General features: G+C 34.7%; 1 protein-coding gene across 5 annotated transcripts in view; it reads left to right on the forward strand.

Annotated features, from left to right (window-relative positions):
- Window positions 1-12,997, forward strand: part of LOC138703391 (ras-like GTP-binding protein RhoL) — a 204,237-nt gene that overhangs the window by 171,821 nt on the left and 19,419 nt on the right. For 4 of the 5 annotated variants that reach the window (XM_069831220.1, XM_069831218.1, XM_069831219.1 and 1 more), the window contains exon 2: window positions 5,780-5,964. In XM_069831220.1, the coding sequence (XP_069687321.1) occupies window positions 5,789-5,964 (176 nt within the window). In that variant the 5' untranslated portion in view covers window positions 5,780-5,788. Of the gene's footprint in view, window positions 1-5,567; window positions 5,689-5,779; window positions 5,965-12,997 lie in introns of those variants that run through there. The other variant, XM_069831223.1, reaches the window with a different exon arrangement.

Raw genomic sequence — 12,997 nt, forward strand, 5'->3', positions numbered from 1 at the left:
ATAAAGGTTATAATTTTTATGGATAGAAGTCTGCCTTCTAATTGCCATGTGTTCCAGTAGTATTCAATCTTTTTTTTTTTTTGTTAGCGTATCCCGAAATTACATTTTTTTTTACCTTAGTACCCCCAAACTGCATTACAATAATAACAAAAGACTATGATTGCTGATGTATGGAAAATAAATGATTTATTATTATTATTATTATTATTATTATTATTATTATTATTATTATTATTATTATTATTATTATTATTATTATAGGCCTACAATAGTTATTGATGCAATAAAAATAGTAATGAATTACGTAAAATGTTATTGAAGCAAGAAAACAATAGTTTATATTGTAAAAAAAAATATGTAAACTGCATTATCAACAAGTATAATAAAATTAATATGTCAGAATGTTATTATTAGTTTCAGTAACGTAATTTCACACATTTCTTGAGAGATTAATAAATTGTACAATTTTTTTTTATTTAGAGAAAATCAAAACTCGAGTAGGATTTAATTGACTATTGCACAATTAGAAGAAAGTATAGCCTATGAAGATTAGAAGAAATAAAGTACTCTTACACAATAAAATATTAATTGACTTACGAAAATACTAAACTGTCTTAAAAATGTATTATTGTACAATCTCATCATTACAAATATTCTGCTAGATGGCAGTAGTGTGTTATGATCTTTTCTCTTATTACCAGTTGTGCCAACTATACAATCTTCATTGAACTCTATGGACGATTACTAGCCAAGAAGGCTTTATTGATTCAGTTTCATTTTTATTAAAACAGTTACATTTCACTTCAATTATTAATTATATTAAACAATACCTGATACGTGACTATCCATAATCTCATATAGCAAAAGTTGTAACATAACCTAAATAATATAAACAAAATAAATTATAGAAAAGTTTCGGTTAGGGATGATGAAATAAACACCATTTTAAAAGGTATAATTATTGAAAATAGAATGTTGGCTAACAATGAAACGAATGCTAGGGAGGTGATTAAAAAACAAATAATAGGGAGGTAATAAAAAATTGTAGGATAACCAGCCGTGAGTGGTTAAAACACGTCGTTACGTACCGTTTTATTGGTCAGAAGTAGTATGTCGTAGTAAAAGTGTAATTAGTCTACAAAAATAAACTTATGTTTATTGATACCTCCAACAAAATCTGTGTTTTGACTTTTAAAAAGAAACATTATGTACAGAAAAGATTAATCATTACAAAAGTTTGAACAATATAACATGAGCCTTGAACTTGAAAACAAAAGTTCAACATAAAAATTATACTTGCTTGGTAAATAATACTGACTGAGATAAGACAGATGCACATTATGAAATTACCATAAATGATTTATTATTGATCAAGTGTTCAACACAAACATTTGCGAAATTCTTCACAGCGAATTTCTTTGTAATTGGCTTGAAGTAAATGGTCTTCATTATGTCAGACATGTCACAAATCGTAATTTTTCTCCTACCGAGTTTGCAGGAAAATTGAATGAGGTGATTGGAAAATTAGTGTTAAATTGTCTGTGCATAGATTATCATGGGGCCCCTATGCTCGTGGGGCCCCCAGGCAACTGTCCACCGTGCCCATGTGTTAATACGGTACTAGGCATGAAGCATAGTTTCTTAACATAATTTTAAAAATTTAAAATTTGTTTTTATATATTACAACTTCTATATTACCAGTGTATCCAAATTTCTTTCTTTCACATTGAAGTTTAAAATACAGTGACGTTACATCTAAAATTATCACAGGGTATTGGGTGGGGCATGTTCCATCCGTCTCTTCTTTTCCTCTGACAACGCATGAGTCTAAATGATAATATCACATAACACGAATATTTTTATGATTTTATTTTTTATGTCATCGTCCATTACAAGAAAACTGAAGAAAATGGACTTCAGTGTACATAATTTAAAATATAATTATGTAATTAATTATAGGTAGTTTTCTATAAGATATATCTTTGTTAATGAGACCATTTCGTTTGTTTATTTAACATACACTTTGTCCTCCATTTTTTCTCGCGAGTAGTGAACGCCCACCCATATCCTTGATGCAAGGAACATATTATCTAATCTCTCTCAACCGACATTTTCTACTGTACAGTACCAAACCGCAGACTCGGCAGGCTTGCCATAAAAATTACTGCACTTATTAACAGTTCTGTATTGTTAAGTAGACAGTCGTCAAACTACACAATGCCCGTAAATTGATAACGATAAACTGATAACAAATATGACGTAAAGCGTATAATTAAAGTTTATTAGTCTGTATTGTGCTCATATGTATCTTTATTTTGTGATTACGTAAACTTTTAACCTATATTTAAGGACAAAGTCACAGAAAAAAAAATATTGCTGAAAGAGCTGTTACGTGAGAAGGAACGGAGTATTATTAGACTCAAGCAATTACCACGTTTTCATGGAGTATTCAGATCGATCTGAATACACTTATCGTATTGAAATCTGCATGAAAACGGGGATTCAATTCGATCTGAGTCTCAAGGTCGATACACCTAAAAAGTGGGATCGGATCGTATTCAGTTCGAATTGAGTTCCATGAAAACGGGTGCCGTATTCAATTCGATCTCAATACGCTATGCGCCTGATTGATAGTCATTTGTTTGATGTGTCAGCTGTTTCACCAACAGCGAGGGAAATATGTATGTTCAAAAAGAGTGTCGTAAAACATAATATTTCGTGTTTTCCTAAAAGTCAATATTACCATTACTCCTTAACAGTTAGAATTTTAAGTTTTCATGCGCCTCATTTGGAAAACGCAACATTGTTTATAGCTAATTCCTACAGAGTGACCAACACGCTAATATCTCGATGACATGTTAACCAACTTTCGAAACTTCAGCTTCCGTACTCAGATCGTTTTCAATACGTATCGCAAATTGCATGAAAACAGGGATCGTATTCAGATCGAATTGAATACTCCATGAAAACGTAGTAAATATTACAAGCTTATTATGCTCCAGCTTGTAGCGGTGTACACAGCGGCCAAGATGCGTCATTTTAATATTGCGTGAGAACTGCAGTCATGGATTTGAATCGCACTGGAGTATGAATGTTTGTTCGGTTTTAATTATTATCTTAGAGCCCGTTGACATGGTACGGAAATTTCTCGAAACGAGCATTTATTCGAATCGATTTCTACGGGTCCCCCCCCCCCCTGTAGTACGTAACTAAGATGTCGTCATGCACGGAGAAAAAAAATCTATGGGTTCACTGCTGTCCGCAAGAAATCGATTCGAATTAAGGTAGGCGCTCACTTACCTGAAAAAATTCGTTGAGTTCCGATATTTTTGTAGTATCGCTCATTGTCTGCATTTCCGAATTAATTATCAAAATAAAGAGTTGTAATTTACCGTAGAGCGCATTATTTCATTGTAGTGTTCTGAACTGAACCTGGAAATAAAATTAATATCTCTGGAACTTAAACTATGAGGGACATAGTGTGTTTGTGATATAGAGAACTTAACCATGTCTATGGATGTTAGTAGTTACAAGTCTCTAAAATTTAGTTCTCCTTCTGTTTTAATGCGTGATTTAGGGAACTAGTATGAGCTGTCTGTGTGCGTCAAGACAACTTTTTTTTACTGAAGGAATTTACTTATTTAATTTTAAAAAATTAGACATTGTTTTGGAATACATTCTAAAATGGATACAATGGCATTGTTTCCTTTAAATTAAATATGGGCCATGGCATCCTTACAAAACATTATAATTTCTTTGGAATAGTACAACGTTGAAATTGCATGCTATGTCTTGGAGAGAATGCAAATAAAATATTTTTTCAAGTATTTCGCCCTTAAATGTTAATTAATTTATGAATAAAATATACTGAGATATGATGCGAAAACATGGATACTATAAAAAATAAAATAAAAGTTGCAGCAGTATTTTATTTTAAGAGGTTCTGCAAGGGTTTCGTACTTGGATAATAGAAAAATAAAATAATAGAACAAAAATGAATTAAGAAACTAATATATTTTATCGTAAATGTAAGAACAGAAATTGAAATGATAGGTCCATGTTATGTATGGACAGTAAGATTGTTAAGCATAATACTATAAAGTCCACACCTGTGGAGTAACGGTTAGCGCGTCTGGCCGCGAAACCAGGTGGCCCGGGTTGAGATTTTTCCGGGGTTTTCCCCTCAACCCAATATAAGCGAATGCTGGGTAATTTTTGGTGTTGGACCCCGGACTCATTTCACCTGCATTATCAACTTTATCTCATTCAGACGCTAAATAACCTAAGATGTTGATAAAGTGTCGTAAAATAACCTACTAAAAACACTATAAATGTAAGCGTTATACACCTGTCAACGCATGGAGAACTATGAAGATCATAAATTTAAAGGATGAATAACATAGGATCGCTATAGATCACTAGAAAAGGGAAACAATGCCGTTAGTCAAAGAGAAAGTGACAGGGAATTCGTAGAATCCCGACAATTGCGTGAATACGTATTTATTTTAATGTTTTGTATTTTATAGCTATTTTTATCATATATATATATATATATATATATAAATAATAAACTCTTCCATATTCAGTTGACTTCCCTTTATTATGTGAATTCGTCCATTGTCGTCGTAACTTCCTTTATAGTATCCGATTATATGCAGATAACGCTAGTACTTTATAAGATAACGTTCGTTGCTTATTCACTTGAAAGTTTATTACACAACACTCGATAGATGGCAGCACGCGTACGCTTGGCATGTGCAGCATCTAGTGGAGACTTACTCAACTTCTTGTTACGCTAAAAATGTTAGCTTCTCATCAACTGCACCTCGAACAAAGACTTACGTCAAGAACTGTGATTACGTAAACTAATTTTGACAAAAGAAAACTCTGTTCTCTCAATGACGGTGCTCTCGGGAAAATATACAGGAAATTTCTCGCCTCCTTTAAAATTAATGTTTGTTAGAAACCATTCTGGCCTGTCCTGTCATAATAGTAATGAATTTTATTTTAGAGGAGTCTCATATCAGACATGAAATTCATAACTTCAAGCTAGCAGAAACTAGTGATAAGTTTAATAGTGAAAACATCGCGAAGGAATAACAATTGAGAGTACCGCGAGAATATCTACTCCAGCATTGTCTTTGTTCGCTACAAATCACAATGAACTTACTGAGATTTGAACCAGCTGGCCTGTGTGGCATAAGCACTAGAGGCACGAACTGTCTCTACCGGTTGGTCCGAAGGGTTGTGGGTTCGAGTCCCGCGTCGGGCATGGGTGTTGTTTGTTTTAGTTTAAGTAAAAAGGAAACAAATGAAAGAAAACAGGAAAACAAAGATAACTTCGGTAAACGGCCTTTGGCCGATAAACTTAAAAAAAGATACAAAAAATAACGGTTTTCTACAGTGAAAACAGATACAGTATTAGTGTTTAACATTTGGATAACAGTGTTCCAAGACAATTTCAAAAAGATTTTAAATTACTAAACACAAGAAGTAGTATTGGTAGAAGCGTCAAATCATTTAAGGTGTAGGCTACATACTTGGCAGTGCGTCGCAAGTGTTGATAGCGTGTGCATACCGGAACAGCTACCACGTCATTCCTGATAGTACGGATATCCTTCGTTATGAAAGCATACAATTTGGTCCTAGTCAATTTCAGAATGAATGTCTGCAGCAATATTATTCTAGGTGTGTTGCAAGCATATCATTGTACGTCAAGAGGTTAATTTCATTCTTAAAAATAGCCTCGAGTGTAATAGCGTTTGTGTTTGTGTTTTAGGGGTGCACCATGAACACTTCGAAAGGCAATACTAAACGGGAGAATGGCGTTGAGGTGGAAGGAATTCAGCCCAACAGAATACGTCCTATTAAAGTAACAGCTGTGGGAGACGGTATGGTTGGGAAGACGTGTCTCTTAATCACCTACGTATCAAAAAGATTTCCTACAGAATATGTGCCAACAGTGTAAGTATTTATTTATAGTATTTATTTATAATTTAATTCTTTATTTATTATTTTACTTATTTATCTATTATCGACACATACAGGTACATTTGTTTCTTAATTTATGTAATTTATTTATTTATTTACGTAGGTTGATTTTATTAGTTCTGGCAACCAATGCCGGATTTAGGCCTAGGCAACCTAAGCAGGTGCCTAGGGCAGCAGTTTCTAGGGGGCGGTATTTTCTCTCTCTCTCTCTTCCTTTTTTTTTTTTTCCTTTTTTTCCATTTCCATTTCACAGTGAAATTTGTTTCTAAAACCCCTATCGGTAAATCTTTTCTGAAATTTCTGTGGCTTGGTTCTAAAAGGGCCAATGTCAAAAATGTTAATTTTGAGATAAATGGGTTTAAAATTTGCTTATTTTGTACAGTGAACCTATGACATTGGCTTGTGAATGCTCTGTACCTTCCACATTAACTGCAGCAGACATTGGCCCTTTTAGTATATGGAAGAACAGACCGAGATAAGCTCGAAAGTGTATATAACTCAAAAGTGCAAAAAATTGACATTGGCCCTTTTAGAACCAAGCCACAGATTTGTTCTTGAACATCTTGTGGAAATCGGATATTATTTTGATATCGCATTGTCGCGGTCGCGGCGAGAGTAAAAGGAAAGTATGCAGCTGCATAATTATACTGTAATACCGGTATCACGTTTTTATAGCCCTACTATGAAACTGCTTGTATAAACAAGAATATATTGTTGAAAATCAAATTGGATGTGTGTTTATTATTTATCTCTATGAATAGTAACCACAACTCTCAGTTATATTTCCGATGTATATCGTCAACATTATTATTTAATCACTTTCCAGCATGTGCACTATATAATTCGATATGTAAGGTTTATTCCACAAAGAATTGGAGTTTATTTTTCAATTTACTTCATAGGTTTATACTTCCTATCGAAGTTTGAAATACTCGTAATAATTATTCCACCATCAAAACCAATGCTTAAAAATAAGCCATAGCCTGCCTTTCACAAATAAATGTTATTTCAACAATGAATAAGTTTGAATAGGCCTATGTTTCTGTGCATCGAGTATGATGTGCTTCGCCAGATCGAATTTGAGGACATCATCAATGCTTTTTCTGTGAAGAAAGTGCGAAGGAAATCTTTATAATTCACAAATAAGATGCATGTATTTTGATTGCAGTAATTTGTTTTCTGAATTGTAACATTTCATTTAAAACTAATTTAAACTAAACATGACCTGTATAATAGCTGCTTAAAAATTATTCGTGAAAGTTGGGGGGGGGCGGAAAATTTTAGCACACGTTAAGAAAAAAGCATTGGTTTCGTGGGCCTTGGCCCTTGTCTAGTGCATTGTAGTGGTATTTAGGCGTTTCTATGGAAACTGGTCATTTGATGGAATAGCCCCATACGCTCAATGCTTTTTTTCTTAATGTGAAATCCTCTATGGGCGGCACTATACCTAAATCCGTTTTTTTTCTCGATGCATAGCATTCTTACATGGTTCTAAGCACAGTCTAAGACATACAGTCACGAAACTTCAACACTTTTTCTGCCAACATTCGCGACACTAGCGCCCAAGCGGCAGGCAAGGCACTGGCCATAGTCTCGTTCAGCCAGCACGTGCTTTAAAGGGATGCGAGATGTTATAATAACGTTTTAATCATACATCGGAATAAAGGCAATGTGTGCAATGACGAAAATTGCAGTAACAACAAGTTTAAATCTCCGAATTTGTCGTTCTTCAGATTCCCTAAAGACCATGAGAAAATCATAACTCAGGAATAACCAATAATCCACGTTGTAGGTAGCCTACGTATTGTATTCTATAAAACATTATTATTACTTATCATTATCAGTTACCTATTTGTATGTCAGGAAGGAGAGTTTAAATAAAAACAAAGTAAATACCTGTTACAGTATATTATTTTTTTGTAGAAATCATATGTGTAAATGTGTAACCATTCCGATTTTGGATAATGTATCTACAGTTTTTAATGCAAGTAATTCCATACTTTTTATATTCGTGTTTTTTTTCTATATATTTTTCAAAAGTTGAACGTTATATTGCATTCAAGTAGGGATCATGGTGTTAATTTTTCAAGAATTCATGGAGTATTGTAATCCTTTTGCAAAATATTCACTTCTTGAATAAATCCAGACTGTGTCGATAGATTTCTGATGTGTTGGTGTAGATTCATGTGGCAGACGTATTAAGTTCTCAAGAGCCTTTTTAAATTTAATATAAAAAGCAATCTTTTCTGTAATAATTTGTATGACTGCTATTGGTGTTGATTTTACATTCCCAGTGATTATTTGAGCTGTTCAGAGCAGAAGTGGTGTAAGTCAAAATTAGGTAATGAGATTTAAAGTAAATATTCTGTAAAATACAGCGCAAAGTAGCAATTAATATATCCTTCGTGCTATTCACTGACTACTAATAGTTTAAGGGGACTTTGACGTTATCGCATGCAAAGTAATGGTAAAAATAGCTTATCTTCAAGCAGTCATAAATGTAATACTATTTATCACAGCTATTTCATTTTTTTTGTGATATATGTATACACATTAAACTTTAAAATGAAAAGAGAATGGTTAGTCTAGTGTAAATCTTACCCTTAAATAAATTTTTGAATTTAAACATATGTTTATATAAATTCACTACATACCTGTGATTAGGTACACTCTATTCACTTATCATAGCACACATTGAATTAAAATTTTGGCCACTTACTGCTAACAGATACTAAAACATACCCTACTAAAATTATTAAAATATCTGTAATATTATTGGCATAGAGCTTATACTAATCTTCCATTTTTTTAATTTATTGACGGTGAAGATTACTATAAGCCCTATGCCCATTATATTACAGATATATGAATAATTTTAGTAGGGTATGTTTTAGTATCTATTAGCAGTAAGTGGTCAAATTTTCAATTCTATATGTGTTATAATAAGTGAATAGAGTGTACCTAATTACAGACATGTAGTGAATTTATAAAAAAAATTGTGCTTAATTAAAAAAATTAATTTAAGGATACAGATTTACTCTAGAGTCACCATTCTTTTTCATTTTAAAGCTTAATATGTATACACACATAGCTAACAAAAATGAAAAACCACTGATAAATAGTAGACTATTATATTTATGACTGCTAGAAGATAGGCTATTTTTACCATTATTTTGCATGCGATAATGACCAACTCCCCTTAAATAAATTCAATATTAACTGCTACTTTGCGCTGTATTTTAAAGAATGTTTACTTTAACCCTCATTACCCATTTTGACTTACACCACTTCTGCTCTGAAAATAAAATTAGGCCTACATTTTCTGAGTTAATTGAAGTCACAATTTTTTCAACAAAATTGTGTGTTCATTTATTTGTTTTCACCTACGTCATATTAACAGTAAGGGCATGTAAATTACGTATTATATAGGTAGGATAAGTGAAAATTAGGCATTATGTGTGAAAACTGGAAATGTAATGTAAAATGCGGCAAACTTGCCATAAACATTTAAACCATAATATCAGCACTATTTGTCACTCAAAATAATAAAGGAAATACCGGTTCTTAAGAAATGAAAAATAATAAACTTCATAAATCAATGTATGTCATATTAAGGTTTAAATCTTCCCCTTTTTTATTTTCAAGTTTACCTCAGCGGCCGAGTTTACCCCAATTTGCGGTATGGAAAATAGTTAATTTCTCAGGAAATAGGGAGAGGCGTTCACCACGCAATGTAACCTACAATTTTGAAGCTACTAATTTTGACTCTTCTCACAGGAAATATAGAGTTCTAATGATTCATAAATATATTCAGGAATGAATTTAATTAACCATCCACGTATGAACAATTATATTATTTCAAACCATGATACGTGAACAGTTCCATGATTCAGTTGTAAGGAGCAGAAAGAATTACGTTTATTCTCAGCTTCTGAAACTTGTAGATTAACTGCGTGTGAAATTCTTCTAGGATTCTAAATTAAAATTAATAAGAATCATATACACTTACTGTATAGCATAAAAATATAAAACAAATTACGCAAAACCCGTTTTCTGATATGTTATCATATGTCGTGTGCACACTTTTAACTTGCCTGCCGCTAGAGGGCTACTGTCGCGCCAGCTGTCAAATGTTGGCATATTTTATATGTATGAGTTGCGTGACTGTATGTCTTAGACTGTGGTTCTAAGTTTTACAAGCCTTCGATATAGTCACCAGCGTTGCATACAACGTGTTCCCAGCGATGCGGAAACCGTTGGATCCCGCTGGCACTGCCTAACCTGTTGATGGTGCGAATAGAGCGGTCGGTTGCCTGTAAAACGTCTTCAACTGTTCAGAAGCGAATCTCGCGAAGTAGGTCCTTGATCTTAGGAATTAGATCGAAGTCGCAGGGACTTAAATCCGGAGAATATGACAGGTGATAGAGTACTTCCCAGCCCCAGCGATTGAGCAATTCAGACACAACTCCTGCTGTATGCGCCCTAACATTGTCATGCAGAACGATGGATGGTTTATCCGTAAAGTGTCGCCGTTTGCTTCTCAGAGCTGCTCACAGATTGTTTCGCAAAAACAAACAGTAGTACTCTGCATTCCGTGCGTTTTTTTTTTAAAGCAAGACGTAAAGCGCTGCAGCAAGACCGTTCTTTTATTACATTTGCTTCACCGTCGCAGCAGCAGCGCTGTAGCAAGCGTGCAGCAAATCAAAACTTCGCTTTACGAGTTTGCTGCACGATCCATCATGGCGGAATGTGTGTTTTGGTCTTTTGCAACGTTTATTATTGTCAAAATCGTCTATTAATAATAATTCCATGTCATTATCATGGAAGTCGAAATTATTTAACATGTTTGGTTCTTTTAAGGTTAAATGTATTACGGCAGAAATAGAAGCCAATATTAATTGTCCACCATTTTGCAGTCATTTGACCTACTTACGTTTTTTTTTCGACCGTCGTTTTGCTGCAGCAAAGGCATGAAGCGCTTTACTGCGCTTTACTATGCGCTTTACTGAAGCGCTTTAAAAAAACGCACGGATTAACGTTCTGCCTTGGGGGACAGCATGCTTTAAGAACACACCTAGGGTTGCCAATCGTCCGGAATTTTTTCGTATTCTCGGGAAATCAGTTCCCTATGCAGGAAAGAAATTAAATTATTTTCAGGACGCTTCATATCCGGAATTTTGTTCACTGTAATTTTATATTCTAAAATTTCGTATTGATTCTGAGACTGAAAAGATATACTTATTCCACAAAAACATTCGTACGCTGTTTTGAAGACATGTAGGCCTAGTGAGCCAAAGGTAATGACTGAACAAATACATGCTCATGTAGTGCTCATATGGAGCGAGTTTCTCGCAAATAAAAAATCTCTGGACTAATGAGAGGAACCAGATGAAATCAGAAATCTTAGTAAATATTAACTTTAATACGTCCTGTAAAGAATTTTTTTATTTTGTTACCACAAAAAAGAAGTATTAAACAAAAATAAATAAAGCAAGAAGTATTATTTTTAACTATAATATTAATGTAGCTAGTCTAGTGAAATTTATAGGCTATCTATCCCTGTGCTCTTAAATGTGCAAGACTTTTTATGTCGTCTGTTTTAACGTTCAACTAAATATTAGTACAAAGGTAGGCTAGTAAGCGTAACTCTAATAGGTTACAAATGAGTTTCAAAATACAAATGTAGGCCTAATTGAAATGCGTTTTCAGTGTTTCTAAGTGTTCATTTTATTTTGAATGTGTCCTGAATTTCTGCCGAACTGTTGTTTTTCATGGTGACCCGTGATGACGCCACTGCACTGGTCCGATTGGCGTTTCAGCTGAGGTTCATAAAGTCTGGTCCAGGTCTCATCAATTGTAATGATACGCCATAAGAAGACCTCTCCTTCGCGCTCATAGCGCTGCAAGAGAGTACGAGAAGCGTCATATCGCTGCCATTTCTGCATGTCCGTTAAATCATGCGGAACCCATTTTGAGGCAATTTTCCGCATTTTCAGGCGGTCCTTCAAGATGTGAAGCATAGTCGAAGGCACCAATCCTGTATCTTGCGCTAACTCACGAATCATTAAGTTCCGATTCGTCTCCACTAACACGAATACAGTCTGTATATGTTCGTCACTTACTGGTGGGTGACCAGATCGAGGGATGTCCAACACACTTTCGCGTTCTTGTCTGAAGGCTCTAATCCACCTTTCTACCATTTGGTAAGGTAACGCAGCCGCACCGCAAGCGTCTTGCAGTCCTAGATGACACTGTCGTGCCGTGCGACCTTGCACATTGAATTTTTAACCAGCTTCTCTGTTCCCTCCTTCGAAAACATTGCGACTGTATTCTGCGACCGCTTCCTCACAACTGCCCTTCTTATTGTTGTCACTGTAAACGGACATAAAGGGGGAGGGCAAGTTCATTAGCTCTGAGGGAGGCATGTAAGTAATCTGTGGTACAAACGATATTGCCTGGCTCCTTTGCATAGCATCGCTGCAGCACAGTTGCCTTACTTGCTTACAAATGGCTTTTAAGGAACCCACAGGTTCATTGCCGCCCTCACATAAGCCCGCCATCGGTCCCTATCCTATGCAAGATTAATCCAGTCTCTATAATCATATTCCACCTCCCTCAAATCCATTTTAATATTATCCTCCCATCTACGTCTCGGCCTCCCTAAAGGTCTTTTTTCCCTCCGGTCTCCCAACTACACTCTATATGCATTTCTGGATTCGCCCATACGTGCTACATGCCCTGCCCATCTCAAACTTCTGGATTTAATGTTCCTAATTATGTCAGGTGAAGAATACAATGCGTGCAGTTCTGCGTTGTGTAACTTTCTCCATTCTCCTGTAACTTCATCCCGCTTAGCCCCAAATATTTTCCTAAGCACCTTATTCTCAAACACCCTTAACCTATGTTCCTCTCTCAGAGTGAGAGTCCAAGTGCAGCACAGTTGCCACCACTAAAAATCAATATATTGTATGTATTTACTCATTTATTTATGTACTTATTTTATTTT

Source organism: Periplaneta americana, chromosome 7, assembly GCF_040183065.1.
Source record: "Periplaneta americana isolate PAMFEO1 chromosome 7, P.americana_PAMFEO1_priV1, whole genome shotgun sequence".
NCBI classification, from domain to species: Eukaryota; Metazoa; Arthropoda; class Insecta; order Blattodea; family Blattidae; genus Periplaneta; species Periplaneta americana.